Source organism: Clavispora lusitaniae, assembly GCF_014636115.1.
Source record: "Clavispora lusitaniae strain FDAARGOS_655 chromosome Unknown tig00000187_pilon, whole genome shotgun sequence".
Lineage (NCBI taxonomy): Eukaryota > Fungi > Ascomycota > Pichiomycetes > Serinales > Metschnikowiaceae > Clavispora > Clavispora lusitaniae.
Genome location: NW_027093980.1, coordinates 417,518 through 435,581, shown reverse-complemented (window position 1 = coordinate 435,581; position 18,064 = coordinate 417,518). Strand labels below are relative to the sequence as shown.

At 46.8% G+C, this 18,064-nt stretch overlaps 9 protein-coding genes across 9 annotated transcripts; 4 read left to right on the top strand and 5 right to left on the bottom strand. All coding sequences in view use genetic code 12, as the record gives it.

The window, feature by feature from the left end:
- Positions 1-299: 299 nt before the first annotated feature.
- ERV29 (Erv29p) lies at positions 300-1,217 on the top strand (the record flags this gene model as incomplete). The annotated part of the gene is made up of 1 exon (XM_002614959.2): positions 300-1,217. One exon carries the CDS (start codon positions 300-302, stop codon positions 1,215-1,217), a length of 918 nt encoding a protein of 305 aa, XP_002615005.1.
- A 586-nt stretch (positions 1,218-1,803) lies between these two features.
- Positions 1,804-2,523, top strand: CYT2 (cytochrome c1 heme lyase; the record flags this gene model as incomplete). Its single annotated transcript, XM_002614960.2, has 1 exon — positions 1,804-2,523. The coding sequence occupies one exon, from the start codon at positions 1,804-1,806 to the stop codon at positions 2,521-2,523; it is 720 nt and encodes a 239-aa protein (XP_002615006.2).
- Positions 2,524-2,876: 353 nt separating this feature from the next.
- On the bottom strand, positions 2,877-3,149 carry TIM10 (protein transporter; the record flags this gene model as incomplete). Its single annotated transcript, XM_066102384.1, has 1 exon — positions 2,877-3,149. One exon carries the CDS (start codon positions 3,147-3,149, stop codon positions 2,877-2,879), a length of 273 nt encoding a protein of 90 aa, XP_065958280.1.
- A 571-nt stretch (positions 3,150-3,720) lies between these two features.
- On the bottom strand, positions 3,721-6,780 carry FOB63_004199 (uncharacterized protein; the record flags this gene model as incomplete). The annotated part of the gene is made up of 1 exon (XM_002614961.2): positions 3,721-6,780. The coding sequence occupies one exon, from the start codon at positions 6,778-6,780 to the stop codon at positions 3,721-3,723; it is 3,060 nt and encodes a 1,019-aa protein (XP_002615007.2).
- An 857-nt stretch (positions 6,781-7,637) lies between these two features.
- Positions 7,638-8,876, bottom strand: FOB63_004198 (uncharacterized protein; the record flags this gene model as incomplete). The annotated part of the gene is made up of 1 exon (XM_002614962.2): positions 7,638-8,876. The coding sequence occupies one exon, from the start codon at positions 8,874-8,876 to the stop codon at positions 7,638-7,640; it is 1,239 nt and encodes a 412-aa protein (XP_002615008.2).
- Positions 8,877-9,449: 573 nt separating this feature from the next.
- ERG8 (phosphomevalonate kinase) lies at positions 9,450-10,715 on the bottom strand (the record flags this gene model as incomplete). The annotated part of the gene is made up of 1 exon (XM_002614963.2): positions 9,450-10,715. The coding sequence occupies one exon, from the start codon at positions 10,713-10,715 to the stop codon at positions 9,450-9,452; it is 1,266 nt and encodes a 421-aa protein (XP_002615009.2).
- Positions 10,716-11,647: 932 nt separating this feature from the next.
- TYR1 (prephenate dehydrogenase (NADP(+))) lies at positions 11,648-12,916 on the top strand (the record flags this gene model as incomplete). The annotated part of the gene is made up of 1 exon (XM_002614964.2): positions 11,648-12,916. The coding sequence occupies one exon, from the start codon at positions 11,648-11,650 to the stop codon at positions 12,914-12,916; it is 1,269 nt and encodes a 422-aa protein (XP_002615010.1).
- Positions 12,917-13,945: 1,029 nt separating this feature from the next.
- ARL1 (Arf family GTPase) lies at positions 13,946-14,503 on the bottom strand (the record flags this gene model as incomplete). The annotated part of the gene is made up of 1 exon (XM_002614966.2): positions 13,946-14,503. One exon carries the CDS (start codon positions 14,501-14,503, stop codon positions 13,946-13,948), a length of 558 nt encoding a protein of 185 aa, XP_002615012.1.
- A 1,474-nt stretch (positions 14,504-15,977) lies between these two features.
- Positions 15,978-16,547, top strand: FOB63_004194 (uncharacterized protein; the record flags this gene model as incomplete). Its single annotated transcript, XM_002614967.2, has 1 exon — positions 15,978-16,547. One exon carries the CDS (start codon positions 15,978-15,980, stop codon positions 16,545-16,547), a length of 570 nt encoding a protein of 189 aa, XP_002615013.2.
- Positions 16,548-18,064: the final 1,517 nt, after the last annotated feature.

Genomic DNA, 18,064 nt, shown 5'->3' with positions numbered 1-18,064 from the left:
GGTTCTCAGAGCTTGTAATCCTGTATTTGCTTCCCATTTCCGCTTATCACCCTTTTTTCTCCATCCCAAAAGTGCCATTTCTCTTTAGTTTCAGATCCAGAGCCTGCATACAGCGCAGATCTCCACGTATGCGAAATCCACCGTACCGCTTTCAGCAGAAATCTCTAGTCTGCTGAGTTTTTCCAACCCGAGATATTTCTTTGTTCTTAAGAAGCCGTGGCGACCAGAAGAGCAAGTAAATTCACGAACCAGGACTAGTTTTACTTCCATTGACTCCCCTGCCGACATTGACGTGATAAATGTCGTACCGTGGCCCTAACCAGTTTAACAACCAGTTCAATTCTCCTCTTGGGAGAGAACCTTCGGCCCGAATGGGCCCGATCTCGTCGCAGCCGGGCGGCTTTGCCAAAGTTGAGTCGTTCACGAAAAAAGCCGAGGATTTTCTCGACGAGTACTTTAGCCCTTTGAAACCATACGTGCCTGCTATCGGGCGTTTGTTTATTGTGGCCACCTTCTACGAAGATGCGCTTCGTATCTTCTCGCAGTGGACAGATCAGGTCTACTATTTGCATGTCTACCGCCGATTCTGGAAGTGGCTTACTGTGGTGTTTTTGTTTGTCAATGTTTTGATGATGCTAGTGGCGTCGACGCTTTTGGTGTTGAGACGCTACCTGACCTTCTCCACTGTCACCTTGTGCTTGGTTGTGTTCTTCCAAGGCGTTTTCTACGGATTGATTTTCGACTCGGAGTTTCTTTTGCGCAACTTGTCTGTCATGGGCGGATTGATTCTTGCGTACTCTGACACTCTTGTGAGAGAAAAGAGATCGTTGCCAGGCTTGCCCATGCTTGGTGGCCAGGACAACAAGAAGTACTTTTTGTTGGCGGGCCGTTTGTTGTTGATCTTTTTGTTTTTGGGTTTCGTCTTCTCGGCCAACTGGTCTTTTGCCCGTGTGGTGGTCATTCTCATTGGTTTGGTGGCATGCACTTCGATTGTTGTGGGATACAAAACCAAATTTGCTGCCGCCGTTTTGACCGTCTTGTTGTTCACCTACAACGTGTTTGTCAACCAGTTTTGGAAGTACCTGGCTTTCAACGCCAACAGAGACTTTTTGAAGTACGAGTTTTTCCAAACCATGTCGATTGTGGGCGGGCTTTTGATCATTGTCAACGCCGGCGCAGGAGCCTTGTCGATCGACGAGAAGAAGAAGATCTACTAAAGAGAACCAATCGACGAGTGAATGTGAAAGTGCAACATAAAATGATAGGGGGATGGTCACGAGGTGACTTAATGTGAAGACGTTCACAGAAATATATGAGAACATAGCAATAGCGTTGGAGAAGAACAGAAGAACTGCGATCGGTAGAGCCGGATCGACCTGCTAATACTTCATCCAATTCATGTAAGGTGTGTTGAAATAAAGTCCTGCAATACTTGCTAGATTAATAAGAGGAGATGTGGTTTGTAGGATTCGATTCTGCTGGAGACCAGAACATTTTCGTATATTGGACATTTTCGTACCTTTGCCGTAATCTTAGTTATTCAATTGTGAGATACTCTCTCTGCCATATTCGCATTATTATGGCGCTCGCACAGCAAATCACAGAAGACCTATTCTAAGCACTATACAACGACGAAACTTCACCATAAAAAAACAAAGAAATAGATTCGAAGCATACGTCCACCTTCTTCTTCTCTTCTTTACCAGTAACAGACCCAAAAAAGCCACTGATAAACCACTTTGGATGGCTGGACCCGTACACCAGGCCCATTACTAGAGCTCCAGGAATACTTCTCAAGACATCATGTCGCAAGATAAGTGCCCGGTAGACCACACGCAAAGAGCGGCGTGGATGGAGAAAATGGCGCAGCCCGCTGAAACGGCCACAGAAAAGTGTCCCGTGGACCATCTGGCTCGGGCCAAGTGGCTTTCCAGCGTTTCTGTCACAGCACAAGCGCCAGAAGCGATAGAAACCCCGACAGAGGGGTGTGATTCGGCCAAGCTCGCCCAAGAGCCCGTGTACTCCACTTCGGCGCCTCTACCTACGGAGCGGGAGATCAGCTCGATCCCACGGACAGACACACGCAGCCACTGGGTGTATCCGCTGCAGAAGCAGTTTTACGAGGCGATGAAGAGGAAAAACTGGAACCCGGAGGCGGCAGACATGCAGACGGTGGTACCAATCCACAACCAGGTGAACGAGCTTGCGTGGCGCCACATCATGTTCTGGGAGCAGGCGCATCTTGCTGCGGCGGAACAGAAATGTGGCGGGATCTCGTTGACGTCGTTCAAGGGCGACTCGAAGAAGTTGACGCCGCGGGCGTGGTTCCGCCTGGCTGTTTTGGGCGAGGAAAAGCCCTTCGACCGCCACGATTGGGTCGTGGACCGGTGCGGTGTGGAGGTTCCGTACGTGATTGATTTCTACAGTTCGGGCGAAAAGGGTGTGACGGTGGACGTGCGCCCCAAATTGTCGTCGTGGGAAGGCGTCAAGTTGCGGGTGGGCCGTGCTTTGGGCTGGGCATGATGTACATAGTAGCCAATACATGAGAATGAGAGAATGTGAGGAGAGAGAGAGAGAGAGAGAGAGAAGATTAAGGGACGAGGAAGAACTAAACGGCAACGAGTGATAGAGAACTGGCAGTGGATACAGTCTGATTCTGCCAGATTTGTGTACCACACTGACGTTTGCCTATGGCTCGATATAGACCTCATCGAAAGGTCAATCAAATTGAAAGCAGTAGATGCCAGTACAGTAGTTGACAGTATGGAACATGTGTATTTACTTGACCATGGCTCTCGCCTGTGTATTTACTTGACTCTCGCCTGCCTACATCCACTCAGCTTACTGTGTATTCAGATAAATATATGTACAAACTCCTACTGTCTACCCATGAACTGGCCCGACTGGCCCAACTTTTGCATGTTCTCGCCCACTTGGACGTTGGTTTCAAAGTATTTGGACACACATCTGTCCAAGCAAAGAGCCTCCTGCTTGTTGACGTCGCCTTCGGCGTAAGACTTGTTGATGCATTTGGCGTGGCATTGCTCAACAAGCGAGTTGAACATTCCCGTGACCATGTCCAACTCGGCCTCGGCCGATTGGATCTTTTGTTGCGAGGAAACTTGAGGGGCACCGCCTAATCCGAACATATTGGTAGTATGGGAAGGGCAAAAGTTCGCTTGCGGTTGATGAAAATTTTGCGGGCCGTGGTGCACGGATGCGACCCCACAATATGGAGTCGGTGAAAGTACCAAGATGAATTTTGAAGTAAAGATGATGGATGAATAAAGATGTGAAGGATGAATAAAGATGTGAAGTACGATAAATAAAAATGAATAAAGATGATGAGTAAAAATGGTAAGATTACATTGATTAAGACGCAAAAGTATCTGGATGGATACCTCGTTTCATTCGCAGTCTTGTCTGGATCGATAGAGGCTAATAGATGTAGAAAAAGTTGCTATCAAATAAAAAAAATGGAAGATTCGCTCAAGTGAGCTTAATGTTCTTACTGTCAACAGCAGAGCCTAGATCTACATGGCATGTGCCGGAGAACATCCAAAGGCGTAGATAAGACACCTTTGTAATTCTCCATGGGGCACTTCCAACTATTATTCTCATCAAACATACATTAGCGTTTCTTCAACTCATTAGCGAGGTATCATTAGCACATCGTAACACATCATAGATTCTCAAGACTTCAAACATTGGCGTATCTCCTTACATGTTTGGGAATGTCAAGTGGGTGTGGCCACCAAGCAAAACAGTGGTGGCATTCAAATGCTTCGAGATCTTGCCAAAGTCCTCTTTTTTCTCTGGCACAAACTCAACAATGCCATGGCAAATGGTGATTTGCTTTCCCACGAGCGAAAATGCTCCCCCGTGAAAACTCGTTCTTGTGTTCCGCATAAAGTCATTGCCCATAAGTATCTCCATGGCCTGTGGTGTCACACACTCAGAGAGGTCGTAGAAAAAGCGGCTGAATTTCCAACGCTGCGACCGCACGTTGAGCACAGGGATCCGTAGCAAGTTCAGGTTTGTGCTGGAAAACAGAAACTTGGAGATCCGCGAAACATCAAACTTATTGCTCGTGTATGGGGTCTTGTCAAAGTGACGCAAGTAATCGTTCTGGAAACCGCCAAGGAAAAATACGTAGTCAGTCCCGTCTTCTGAATATATGTGAGCACGGTGGTGGCAACTGCGGAAATCTGCTTCAACAAGCTCGGGAGCCTTCACCTGGTTTTCCAATTGGAGATCCTCCGTTTTCTCGTCTTCGTATGGCTGCTTTGGGATATTGTAGTAATCAAATACATATGTCAGCACCGTATCCCATTTTCCTGTCACAAATGAGTACATGTATAGTTCGCTGAATACTTCATGCTGGTCGTTCACTCCCCCGTGTACCATAAGGCACTTATTCTCAAAAAATGACTCGCCACCTAGCGATTGTGTTGATAACGGTGCAGACTTCTCACTCACAATGTCAGCAGCAGGTTTGGCACCCCATGGGTCCGACAGCTTTTCCATCCATATGTCCGATTTCTCTGCCAATATGTCAGATAATCGATCTCCCGACTCCAGAGTCAGCGCCAGCGCCAGGTCGTCCAGGTACCTGTCAGCCACTATGTCACATGTTTCGCTTGGAGAATAAGCGTCTAAAAGAATAGAAGCGAAGAATCCACGAGGGCTAGGCCACAAATCATTTGCGCCCAGAGATATTTCAAGCACCAATGCCTCAGAGTGGAAATTGTTTCCGTTGAGAAGCAACTCGATCTTCAATAACTCATTCGTCAGTGTGAAATGTGGTCTGCCATCCTCGTCCTCGGCATATTTAAACCCTCCAAACTGGTAGACGGTAATAGACACCACGTCAGGTTTCACCGGAGTAGTATCACCCATTTCGCGATCGATGAAGGTTCTCTCGCCGAAAACTTGGTTTTTCTCCGCCTGCTCCTTCTGAGACTGGCGCAAGCGCCGTGGCGCAGGAATGGCCAATGCTGGAACAGACAGCATCGAAGAAGCAGAGTCGCTGTCACCCTTGTCGCTGCCGGTACGGTCGCTGCTTCCTGTGTTGGTCCGCAGTGGAGGTACAACAGGTGATTTGCGCAGCATTTGCGGCGATCCAGGTCGACTGAGGGGACTTTGGCCTGGAACAGTGCGGTTATGTTTCACTTGATTGGAGTATGAGCTTTGAATGGGCAGTGGCAGCGGCATCTGTTTGCCCGACATGCTACGATCACGATGGAAAATACGAGTAGACTTATGGAGCATGGAAGTCATTTTCAGCGCCGACAACGGAGGCGAGGATTTTGTGTCTGGCCGTCGCTGGTCAGGCGACACGCGGGGACGGGCAGGGCTATCTTTTTCCTGGCGAACGGGCTTTGGTTTTTCTTTGTCGTCTGGTTTGGAGGGACTGTCCTTGGCTGCTTTGCCGTTGTCTATTCTATCGGGCTTTTCATTTTTCTCCGTTTTGTCGTCTTTATCAGACTTTTCTGATCTCTGCGGGCTCGGCGGTTTCTCAGTCCTCTCGGACTTGTCGACTTTTGGAGTTTCAATGCTGTCAATACTGTCCGTCTTGACAGTCGTGTCAAACTTGATAGTCTTGTCGATCTTTATAGTCCTGTCGCTCTTGTCTAACTTTTCAATTCTGTCAGTTGTATCGATCTTGTCAACTTTTCCTGGCTTTTCACCTTTGCCATTTTTAGCCACTTTGTCGCTTTTTCTAGACTTTTCTCTATCGCTTTCTCTGTCCTTTTCGATCTCTAGCTCTTCCATCTCATCCCCGGGCCACACAGGAGAGCTAATGCCTCTAGAATGTGGAGAACCCACTTGCAGCGGATGTTCTTCGAAACTGTTGGATACCAACGCGCTGCCCAAGCGGCCCACATATCGGAGAGCCAGCTTTGACCGGATATCCACACGAGTAAATCGAAGCGTGCGCCCATCCATGATGTAGCCGTGGTCGTTGACCACGATTTTCTTCTCGACGATCCAGCGGTCGACGTCTTCGTTATGGGACACCGAAACGACTTTGGCCTCGAAGCCGCCGCACCAAAACACTTCGTGCGGCGAAACTTGCGTGCCGGTAGCCTGAAGCAAGTGGCCCGGAAACACGTCGCCAAAGCCTTCTCGGCCATACTCTTGCACCGTGCCGCGTGTCGGGTTGAACAAAATGAAAGACGGGTTGGGATACATCATGGGAGACATGAGCACTTCCTTATTGACGAAGGGAGGCAAGTCGCCGCTCAAATGGACAGAGATGCGCAGCAAGTCAGTCGAGCGGGGAATGCCAAGAAGCCGCAAGTTCGCCGATGGGTCTACTCGTAAGCCTCCAAACATGTGCGTTACTTCGCCCAACTCGAAATGCGCCTGGTAGCAGTACTGCTGCATGCCGGCAGGAAGGGGGCCCTCCGGGGCGGCTGTAGAAAAGGACGGGACGTGGTAGAGCCCCGAAAACGGCGACGCATCGTGGTCTTTTTTGAAGTCTCCCGCGTGCTTGGACACAAAGTGGTCCAGCTGGCGAGACTCGACCGACGACAGTCGCGTGGTGGGCCGCTGCGCCACGGGCGCCATGGCAATGTGCGGCGAGAAGTTGATTTCGCCCAGGTTGCCGTTGATCCAGCCGTTTCTTGACGACGAGCGGAAAACCGAGTATTGGATCACCGAGTGGATGTTTCCCGGGCCATGAAGCCAGTCTTGTGTGTGCAGCTGCACAAACTGCCGCTCGCGCTCCGTTTGTTTCTGGAGCTTGTAGAACTCCTGGTATTCTGCGGTGGCCATGGGCGGGTAGCGGAAACAGTAGGAGGGAGCGCTATCAGGCCAGTTCGAAAACAAGAATTGGCTGCTGCAGGAGGCAGATTGGTTGTAGAAGACTCAGCTGTGGTGGTGCTGTATGGGAAAGACTGGGCTGTGTATGAAAACGTGGCTGTATTCGGAGACTTGGCTGTGTTTGAAACTCCGTCAGTAGAAGGAAACTGGTATACGGATGGGAGCGCTTGGATCTGAGGCCAGGTGCAGGAGAGATAACGGCGTGATAAAGAAGGCCGAAAACATTCAGAAGTAGAATGTGGGGGAGAATGGTGGGTGCTAGGAGACTATGTTGGCGAGAAAAAGATGGAAACGTTGTGTTTATTTTTCGTTTCCTGGTCCACTCTACGTTTTTCCCATCTCTGAAAAATGCGAGAATAAGTGCTGGTACAGGTGGTTGTTAGGAAGACATGCATGCGGTGATGATTACAAGTGAAAAAACCCTTCAACAAGAAGAGGAATTCGTATCGGAAAGCGGCGGCTTTAGCGGCTTCGAGAAATGTTCTGGACGTTTTTTTCACTAACCTTGTTTCTTGATTATGCACATGCGAGCATGAACAATGGGCACGTCATCCAACGGTTCTGGGGTAAAATGCCAGATCTGGAAATGACGAGAGTGTAAGAAATTGAATGTATAGTTAGATAATTAAGGATCACATATACCTCAAGCCAAGCTGACGAATGCATGTATGTTCATAATTAGACCAGCCTCTTTTTTCTTCCCATACCTAATCTAATTAGACCAGCCTTTATTTATTCCCATACCTAATCTAATTAGACCAGCCTCTTTTTTATTCCCATAATCTAATCAGACTTCAGCCTATTCATACCTAATCAATCAAATCAGACTCCGTGTCTTCCGCTTCACCCTTTTTCCACCAACTGTAGTACGTACTCACATATGGCAATAGTCCACGGTTGTATCCATACATGGCCACGCCTTCCATCACAATTGTGCCCATCAAAAAGACGAGTGTGACACACCCAAAACATATAAGCGAGGTTCGTCCGGGAAAGTAGTTTCCGGGCGTCAAAGCCACATTGTACGCCGAGGTGTATTTCGTGAAAAGACGTACCATTTTGAACAAAACATAGACCGAGCCAGCAACAAAAAAGAGCACGGTGGTGGCAGAAAGTAAAACCAATTCTCTAGTGGCGGCAAAGTCGCTGGCAACAAGAACAACAATAGTCAAGGGCAACATGCAACATGTAAGAACAAACTCCACTGAATGCTTATCTGAAACCATAATGACAAGAAACTGCACCGTGAACCCAACAAAGAAAAAAAAATCAAACACAAGCAAGCATCGGTGGAGCTGGAAATACGAGTAGAGACGTTTGATTTCCACACTGGCGCCGGTTTTCTTGAAATTGCACCACCGAAGATGTTTGCGGAGCACAAAATAAACCAATCCACTTTGAACCACAAGTGTCGTGGCCAATACACAGATGGCTGCTATGTTGGCTACCATTGTAGCTGCTTCCCAAGGTGCAGAGAGGTGCAAATGGATCCGAGAAGAAATTTCCTTGTACTGGATCCCCGTATACATAAGCATGCTGGCGTAGAAGAGACAAAGCACGGCTAAAAGAGTAATGTTTTCCGACCAAAGAGCCACAACAACAACCACAATCTGATAAATGCCAGCGAAAATGAAAAGGGCCAAGAAAATCGACATTTCAAGATATCGCTTGTCGTCCGAGAAACTGTCTCGATGAACATTGATGAGCCCAAACAAAAATGCTTCTAGAGCAGTGACGAAAAAGGCAGAGAGAATGGCCACCACCAAGAAAATCCGCAGACCTAGTCGCCGTGTTCCATCACTGTTGAAGAAAGAGCTGTTTTCTGAACAAGAGCTCACAGATTCAGCAGGAAAATGAGCCGATTGGTTAATCTCGGTGTCTGAATCCTTCTCCATTACCGGTTGCCAGTGGGAATTGACAGAGAAGGTGCTTCGGTCTGTAGAACAAGTTGAGATTGGGCCAATTGAGCCAACTGGACTAGCTGAGCCAACTGGAGTAGCTGAGAATGCGTCTGAGCTTTCACCTGAACTTTGAGGCCAGAGCGACATAAAGAATACTTCAAGAGCAATTGAGCAAAACCATACGCGTGAGGCCAAGGGCTACAAGGTTGGCTTATATGTCGAATATTCCCATGTCAAACAATCGATAGACGGCATAAAGAATTGAGTCGCAGAAGTTGTTCCAGAGAATATTGAGAAGTCACTGATAATTCCTTCTTCTTAGTCTTGTGTGAGCTAATCGAAGTATTGTATAGTCGATAGATATGGATTGAGACAATTGAAAAGAAAACAATTAAATAATCTGGGTTAATCTTTAACAAAGTAGAGTAATTGAGTATAAATTTCTGTGTTCATCCATTTCAGATAGGCCATAAAAGTATTGGTGCTTCCTATTCAAGACTCTCATGTGAAGATGAGCAAACTGGTATCGTATCAATTACCAAGCTTAACTGGAATTGAAATCAAAATTATTGGATTTGATGAATTTTGATAACTTTTAAAATTTCAAGCAGAGGCTTGATGAGATATGTCAATCCATGACGATATCAGTGTCTATTAATTTTATGTACACATGTGGCATTCGATGCATTGTGGTTGCCAGAGCTGGAACCTGTGGTACTTTTATCTCGGAAGCCCAGCGTAGTCGGCTGGATTTCCCTCTATCAACCCTTCTGCCTCCTCTGCCAAGTCCAACCACGTCACAGGCAAACTTTTCGCCGCTTCCAGAAACTCCTGGAGCTTCTGGTCTTCCACTAGCAAGCAGACGGCATCGTATCCACCTGCGCCGGGAACTACGCCGCCCAAACAGCCAGGAAGTTCTGTGCACTGGTCTAAAAGGACAGTTTGCTCGCGTGGTTCGACTTCTGCCCCCAGAGACGCCGTGAGCTGTTGTAAACCGGCTCTGATGCGTCCCAAGGCTGCTGCCACAGGTTGCACGTTGCGTTCAAAGTTCTCCCAGTACGCCTTTTCGCCGTCCCTGTATTGCAGGTGAAGGTGTTCCAATGCTGCCACAAAGCTGTTGTTTGCAGCATCCAAACTCGAATAGACGCCAGCGCTGGCCGCGTCCAGAGAACGCCACGAGAGCACTTTCGCCACAAGACGTGGCGTCTCGGAACCGCCGTTCACGTCTCCCATAATCAAGCGGATTCCCGCAGGCAAAGCGCATGCAATGTGGTCAAAGTTCCACGTGGCATCGGCACACTGTCTAATGAGGTTGGGGAACACGGAATCGTCTGCTTCAAGCAACGGAGCAATTGTCGACGGAGGGAAACGGCGGTAAACAATGGAGCCGAAAACGGCAGCCGCCACGTCAAAGCCCGACCCGACTTTGCCCTGCGCGGCACAGTGGGCCACCTGGGCCACGTTGTGCACAACCTCACGGAGCTCTGCCAAGGGGCGGCCCGTTAGGCGGGCAAGCAACGCCGCCGTCACCACGGTCACCAAGCCAGCCAGCAGGCCCATGCCTGTTTTGGGCACGTGCTCGACGGGGGCAGTGTGGTACAAAAACGCTTTTTTGCAGCCGTCCAGCGTGTGTCGCGTGGTGTTTTCTTGGGTGTGGTAGCCGGGGTCCGAGAACAAAGTGATGGTAGCGGAGAATGGCGCAGATGGCGCCGCGTACGCCACAGCACAGCGGATTGCCGACGCCAAGAACGGATTGTTTTGATTCTGGCTCTCGCGCACGTGGCACCCTTCAATGAGGTACTCCCATTTGCCGCCAAACTGAGGAGACGAGATCGACACGCGAGAGATGTCTGAAACGGTCGAGTCTTCAATGACCGCGTGCATTCTACTGGAAAGTGCCGTCACGTAAGCATTGTATGCCGGGTCTAGAACGAGATATCCTCCAGCCACAAGCGCTTTTCCCGGCGCGCTGAAAACTTGAGCCATAGAAAGAATGTAGTATGTAGTTGGATGTTGATGCGCGCTTGGGAACAGAGGAAGAAAGATGTACTTGAAAGATGTACTTTTATACGGCTTTTCGGTCTTAACATTCACTCTTGATACTTTCTATTCCGATGGTTGGCTTTTTGCTAGTGTTTCTGGATCGTTTGCGTAAGGATGGGGAAGGACGAGTTATGTCCATAGAAAGTACCAAGAAAGAAACGAAACAAGAATGTTTCATGGTAATAATTTCAAAGAGAGATGCTTTATTGGTTTCTATAACTTCGGTGGAAAGAAAAAAGCGCATTTGCTTGATTTGGCTAAAGCATTAGAATTGAGTTGTCACAGCGTAGAGCCTGTAAATTGTGAAATGTTTCGAAGAAAAAAATTGGCTAAAGTTGATTCTCTCTTTCAGTAAGATAAAATTACTTCATGTCATGAAGGAGGTAGCTTAAGTTTTCGACAGTAGGCATAACGGATCTATCCAGTTAATCTTTCGCTAATTACCTATTCAGTTAAGGACTGTTAATGCATGTCCGTTGAATCATTGGAACTACAAGATCGCCTTTTACGAATATTCACATCAAATATTCGGACTAAAGTACGATTCAATTGTCAATCTTTTGCTATAATGGCTTTTTCTTTGGTGAGAAGGACATCTTGCCAGACCAAGATACGCGAATGAGCGCGATATCATAGCGCACAAAATCTCAACCATACTGGTCGGATCAGTCCATTTCCATTGTGTTCAGTCTATTGTCATCCTATACTGATTAATTTCGGCTTTTGAACTTTCGCCTATTGAACTTCACCTATTGAACTTTTACCGATTGAACTTCAACCTATTGAACTTTCAACTTCTCCGACCTTCAACTTCTTCAATTTCTCAACTTCTGAGCGTCTAATTGTGATCTCAGCCTGACCCGTTCCTCTCCCTCATGTCCGTCATTGGTATCATCGGGCTCGGCGACATGGGCGCCATGTACGCCGAGCGTTTTTCTGCCGCCGGTTGGACCGTTGTTGGCCTGGACCGAGAAGACAAGTACTCGGAAACATGCAAGCGCTTTGAGAAGTCCAACGTCAAGGTATTGCCCACGGGCCATCACGTGTCGCGTGTGGCCGACTACATCATCTACAGTGTCGAAGCAGAGAACATTGGCAAGATTGTGCAAGCTTACGGCCCCCTGACAAAAGTGGGTGCTGTTGTGGGCGGCCAAACACTGTGCAAACAGCCGGAAATAGCCGCCTTTGAAGCCTACTTGCCGCAGGACGTCGACATTGTGTCTGTCCATTCGCTCCATGGGCCCAAAGTTGATCCCACGGGCCAGCCGCTCGTGTTGGTGCGGCATCGGGCCTCGGACGCCAACTTTGGTCTTGTCCAGCGGGTGGTGGCGTGTTTGCAGTCGAAAGTGGTTGAGCTTTCGGCAGAAGAACACGACCGCATCACCGCAGACACACAAGCCGTGACGCATGCGGCATTTCTCTCCATGGGCCTGGCTTGGAGACAAAGCAACCAGTATCCATGGGAAACGCCACGATGGATTGGAGGAATGGAAAACGCCAAAATCAACATCCTGCTTCGCATCTACGCCAACAAGTGGCACGTTTATGCCGGTCTAGCCATCACCAATCCAGCAGCCCACAGCCAGGTGCTCCAGTACGCACAGCTGGCCACCGATCTTTTCACGTTGATGATCCAGGGCCGCCGCGACGAGCTCGAACTGCGGCTCCAAACAGCAAAGAAGTACGTTTTCGCCTCCAGACCGGGCCGTCTATTGCTAGACGACGCATTGCTCGAGCGCTTTTCTTTGAGCAAAGAGCCTCCCGGATGCGCCCAGCCCAACTCGCATCTCCTGCTTTTGGCCATTGTCGATAGCTGGCACCGTTTGGGCATAGTGCCGTATGACCATATGATTTGCTCGACACCGCTATTCCGGATTTTCTTGGGTGTGACGGAGTATTTGTTCTGCACGCCCGGACTTTTGGAGAAGTGTGTGGACGTGGCACTTTCCGACACCGCTTTCCGCCACGACGATCTCGAGTTCACGTTCGCTGCTCGTCTGTGGGCGGACATCATAGCACGAGGCGACTACCGGTTGTACCAGCAGAAGTTCGAGGAAACACAGCGGTTCTTTGCGCCGAAATTTGCCGAGGCCAACGCCATTGGAAACGAGATGATCAAAACAATCTTGCTGCGTGTGGAGTAACTTTTTGGTCAGATTTCTTGAAACCGGAAGATTGGTCAGTACCGCAGGTTGGCAGTCATAAATGTTGCTGTCAGTCTGTACAGGGTGATTGTGGTTTCGAAGAAAAGGCATTCTTTCCATTAATGCAAAGATCTCATTCATAAAAATATACCTATTTGTAATCGTTGTGATGCTAAGCGGTTCTGTAAAGCTTCTGTATAGGTTGAAAAAGTCACAGGTGACAGAAATGTCAAGAACTTGTCGTCCTGAGTAGCGACAGCTATTCTTCCTTGTTCATTACAATTACATTGTGCGCCGAACTATGAGGTAAGTTTTCAGTTTCCATCACTTGTAATATTGGACACTTTATCAAGCAAAGATGTGACAGTGAATCACAATGTAGATCTCTGATTCGTAGTTTGATATACTTGATTTCGAATTCAATATGAAATTAAATTTCGGCAAGTAATTGATAAGACTTCCCCGATCCGTGAACATCAGCACAAGAGAAATTGACAGAAATCAATCCAAGTTCAATTCAAGACGCATAATTCGATTGCCTCGATGAGACGTCGAGTATTGCATTCTACCTGCTTTTTCATTTAAATATTGCATTCTACTTGCTTTTTTCATTTACTGCTGCTTGTAATAATAGTTGTTAGGATTTAGAGACTAAAATTACATCTTGCAATAGTTTGCTGGGGAGGAATTCGTCACGCTGCTGCTGACTTTCAATGCAAAACTGGCCATTCAACCCAACCTACGTACTACAGCGTATCGCCTACTTGTACACTACAAATACACCAGAATTCATCACAATTACCAATACATAGGTTTCGAGTTACGTCGCTTGTCAGCTATATCTATCTGTTTCTTACACAATGCTAGGCTCTGGGCCATCACCTATTAGTTACAGTCTGCTTGTTCAAATAGCAATGCAGCGATCCTAGACTAGATTATCACCAGATGTCCCAACACTAATCAGCCTGTATGCGTTTCTGTTATGAGAGAGGCAGCTCGTGTAGCAGCCCGTGTGGCGGCTCATGTCGCTCACAACTGCTCGTCCTTGATCACATCCATCAACCAGTCCAAACCCTCGGTCAAACCTTCGCCGCGGATGGCACTGGACGCCACAATACTCCAGGACCGATCCTTCAAGTCCGTTAGACTGAGCGCCTGCGACACCTCAGCCGCCGTCAAGGCGCCCGGCTGGTCCTGCTTGTTGGCAAAAACCAAGAGTGCGCTATCTAGCAACTCTTCTTCTTTCAACATGGTATGGAGCTCTTTGCCAGCAATGTCGATTCTCTCCTTATCGGTGGAGTCGACAACGAAAATCACCGCGGCGGTGTTGGAGTAGTAGCATCGCCAGTAGGGCCGGATCGACGTCTGGCCGCCCAAGTCCCAGATGTTCAACGTCAAGTTTTTGTACTTCAACGTCTCCACGTTGAAGCCAATGGTGGGTTTTGTGGTCACCACTTCGCCCATTTGCAAACGGTACAAAATCGTTGTTTTCCCGGCACCATCCAAGCCCAAGATGAGAATGCGGATTTCCTTTTGCACCCCCCAGAGCTTGGAGAAGATGTTGGCGAAGCTGAAAGTTTGGCCCATGGTGGGTTTCAAAGGCGCATGCTTGGCTTTTACTAAGGTGGAGACGGTGACAGGTTGGTGCGGGCACGACCCTGTCAAAGGACGCTGATTTGAAAATTTGGAGGATTATGGGGTCCTGGGGGAATGGAAGGCAGTAAGGGTTATTGGTGTCTGTCTTTTGTGTGACGTGTTTTGTGTGCCGTGTTTTGTTTGTTTTCTGCTTTTTGTCAAGGTTAGGCCAACTCCACCATTTAATGCGCGAACATACCAGAGATAAGTAGCATTTATTATCTAGATGAATTCAAAAACTGCAGAAGATCAATTATCAGAGACTTCAGTTCGGAGTAGCTGATTTTTCTGTGGATGTGAAGTGGAGGAACACTTCTCTGACAACAAATTAAAGTAGTGACTGCCTTACGTGCTTCAAAGTAAATGATCACCAATTAAACGAAGGCTGATTTACATAAAAGATGATGGGTGATGTTTCACCCAATTTTTGGCAGTGCTAGTTAACTGATACTCTACTGTACTTTCGTTTGAGGATAAAGTAGATGACAAGGTCGAAGATGGGTATTCCATATTTAAATCTCTTTAACCGGGCCTGATGGCAAAGAGGTTTTAGTAAAGAATGGTGATGTACTTAAGATTTACCAGTACACTTGGATGCGAGGATATCCATGAATGTGAGACGATCTGATTAATTGCCATTCGTACTTATCAGTTGCTTGGAAATGCCTCTTGCCAAGTCAATTCCTCTAGATATTTACTCTATTCATTACATAATTCAAGTCTATTCATCTAGATTTCGTCTATTCATTAGATAATTCAAGTCTATTCATCTAGATGTTTCGTGTCCTAATCTAGCATAGTATTCAGCTAGGCAAGTCTATTCATTCGTCTATTCATCAGATAATTCAAGTCTATTCATCTAGGTAAGTATTTATCTGGGTATGTCGACTATTCTTCTAGGTGTATCTATTCGTCTAGGTATGTCTATTCGTCTAGGTATGTCTATTCGTCTAGGTAGATCTATTCATTTCGTCTTTCCATCTGTCTTTCCATCTGTCTTTCCATCTGTCTTTCCATCTGTCTATTCATCTGCCTATTCATCGTCCATTCATCGTCTATTCAAATATCAGTACACATCTCAATCCAAACGTCATCTCTACATCAATCTACCCTCGAATCTGGAATCCGTTCCAGATTCGCAATCTCCACAATTTGCATTCTAGACGAATAATAATGCGATCCTTCAGCATTCTGTCAAGTATCTCTACGACTCTCGATATCTATCCTGGTGTAGAAACAATCTTTCCGTCTTTCGTATCTTTACCATTCTTTACCATTCGTTTTTTATTCTTTGTTCTATATCCGATTTGCATCCTCCCAGTCTTATTTTCTTGGTCTGGTCACGCGGCGGTACGGGTGCAGCTATCACCAGTCTCGCACCAACCCCACATAGTGGCACATTTTCTTTCCAGCGCTTAATCCCAACATGGAACCAAGAGGCATTTTAAGAAATAAACAAGAGGGCCAGCATTCTCCCCACGAAACAACACAGGGCGAGCTAGATCGCCAGGAAGTGATCCGCAACACAAGATACAATGCCCACCTCAAGTCGGAAAGTGCCCAAGGCGATAAGATCCGGGCGCAATTGGCCGAGGCCAAACACGACGACAAGCTTCCAGATCACTTGAAGTGGGACGAGATCAACTTGTACAAAACGGAGATGGAAAAGGCGGCGACGATGAAAATCGACGAGCCGAAAACCCCTTATGAGGGAGGCTTCAACCCCGAGGGCGAATACTACCAGGAGGACGACGAGGCGATTCCAGACTTCACTTTGGGCGAGTCGCAGCCCCAGGAGGAGACTGTGGACCAGTCTTTGAACGGAGGCGAGCTTGTGAAGGACGAAGAGCAAGAAGAGGAACCAGAGGAAGAAGAGGAGGAGGAACAGCCGTTGCTGGCCGAGGAAAGACACCGCCGTTTCGAGGAAATGAGGAAAAAACACTACCATCATGCGGCAGCGCCTCTCAAGCACAGTATTGACGTTGATGACGAATGAGTCCATAGTTTAGATTACGGATCGTGTCGGATAGTGATTACGGATCGTGTCGAATAGTTTAGATTACGGATCGTGCTGAATAGTTTAGATTACGGATCTGTCGAATAGTTTACTCGCATATAGATTACTTATTGGTTTGATATTCGTATTGATCGGATGCTGGATGGTTTATTGCTATCATTGCTTGGAAGCACTGACGTTGTACTTGTTCGATTCAATGTGGTTGTCAAGTCTCGAAATAATAACACACCAGTCTTCTTTTTTGACTGTAGTTACTCGTCCTTTCGGATGCATTTTGTTGCTCCACTTCATTAACTGGGTTTGCTGTTCTGATCTACATGACAGAAGTGGCAAATGAATAAATTGAAAGGTGGCCAATGAATAATCGAGAAAAGTGGCAAATTAGTATGTAGAGACGTGGCAAATGAATGTTGCAGTATTACTTTTTCGTTTATTTTAGCACAATCTTGGGCAAATCATCAACTGGATAACAAGAAATATCCAAGACAGAAATAAATAACCAGTTACATTGACACCGCACCATGCATAGTCCATACATACTAAACGTGAATTCACGTCGAAGAATAATTTAAAGACTGTCTACTTGAGGGATAAAGCAATTTATTGCTTGTTTCTCTTCACTCGTTTCTCTTCTCTCATGTTCATGATATGAAAAAATTTACCTACACTTGCATAAATTAGCTTTAGATCTTAAAAGTTCACGTCATTCTTTTTTTCTTTTCAGGTTCAGCACCGCAAACTCGGTCTCCTCTATTCTATTCTGACTCTAACCAATAGAAAAACCGATTATCGTTATGGATAAAATTATTGATGAAATCTAGAGACATTAGTGGATGTTTCTTCGCTAACCTTGCTCCATGATCGGAAGACCAACATATATGTATGAATTGTTGATATCTGTTTCACTACCTTACAACCTGTTCAGCCGAAATTGTGACATCGCTAACAAATAAAGAAGTACAAGGAATAAACTTGTTCATGGCTACTTTTCGTGATCCTTTTGTAGCGATATGACACACCATTGAGGTATGATAGCACTTTAATTAAGATGTTTAAAGAGGAGTCTCACCAAATCCGTACTTTCATTATGACTAAGCTTAGACCATCTTATCCATACAACACTAAGAGTTGTCTGATGCATCCCATATGCCACCGTTATGAAGACAAAGCATGTTGAAAGGGAATAACATTCACGAGAATGAGTTCAAGAAACACTGTGCAATGGAGTGATAGAGATTCATATCTCATCGAGCCCTCTCTTGTAAATTACTCGCCATACTCTCCTATCCAGACGGTTGGTCTACAGATGAAAGCTAAGAGTCTATGAGGGTCTCTATATTGATCACTGTCTGTTGACTTAAACGGAGAGATTTACTCTGCTATAATTTTAGAACCGATCAAGATGGCCAGACTTATGGAGAGAAGTTCCCACTAAAAAAAGATGATCTAGTAGTTCTTACATGTCCTCTTTAAGACACCATTTGTACCACCCATTC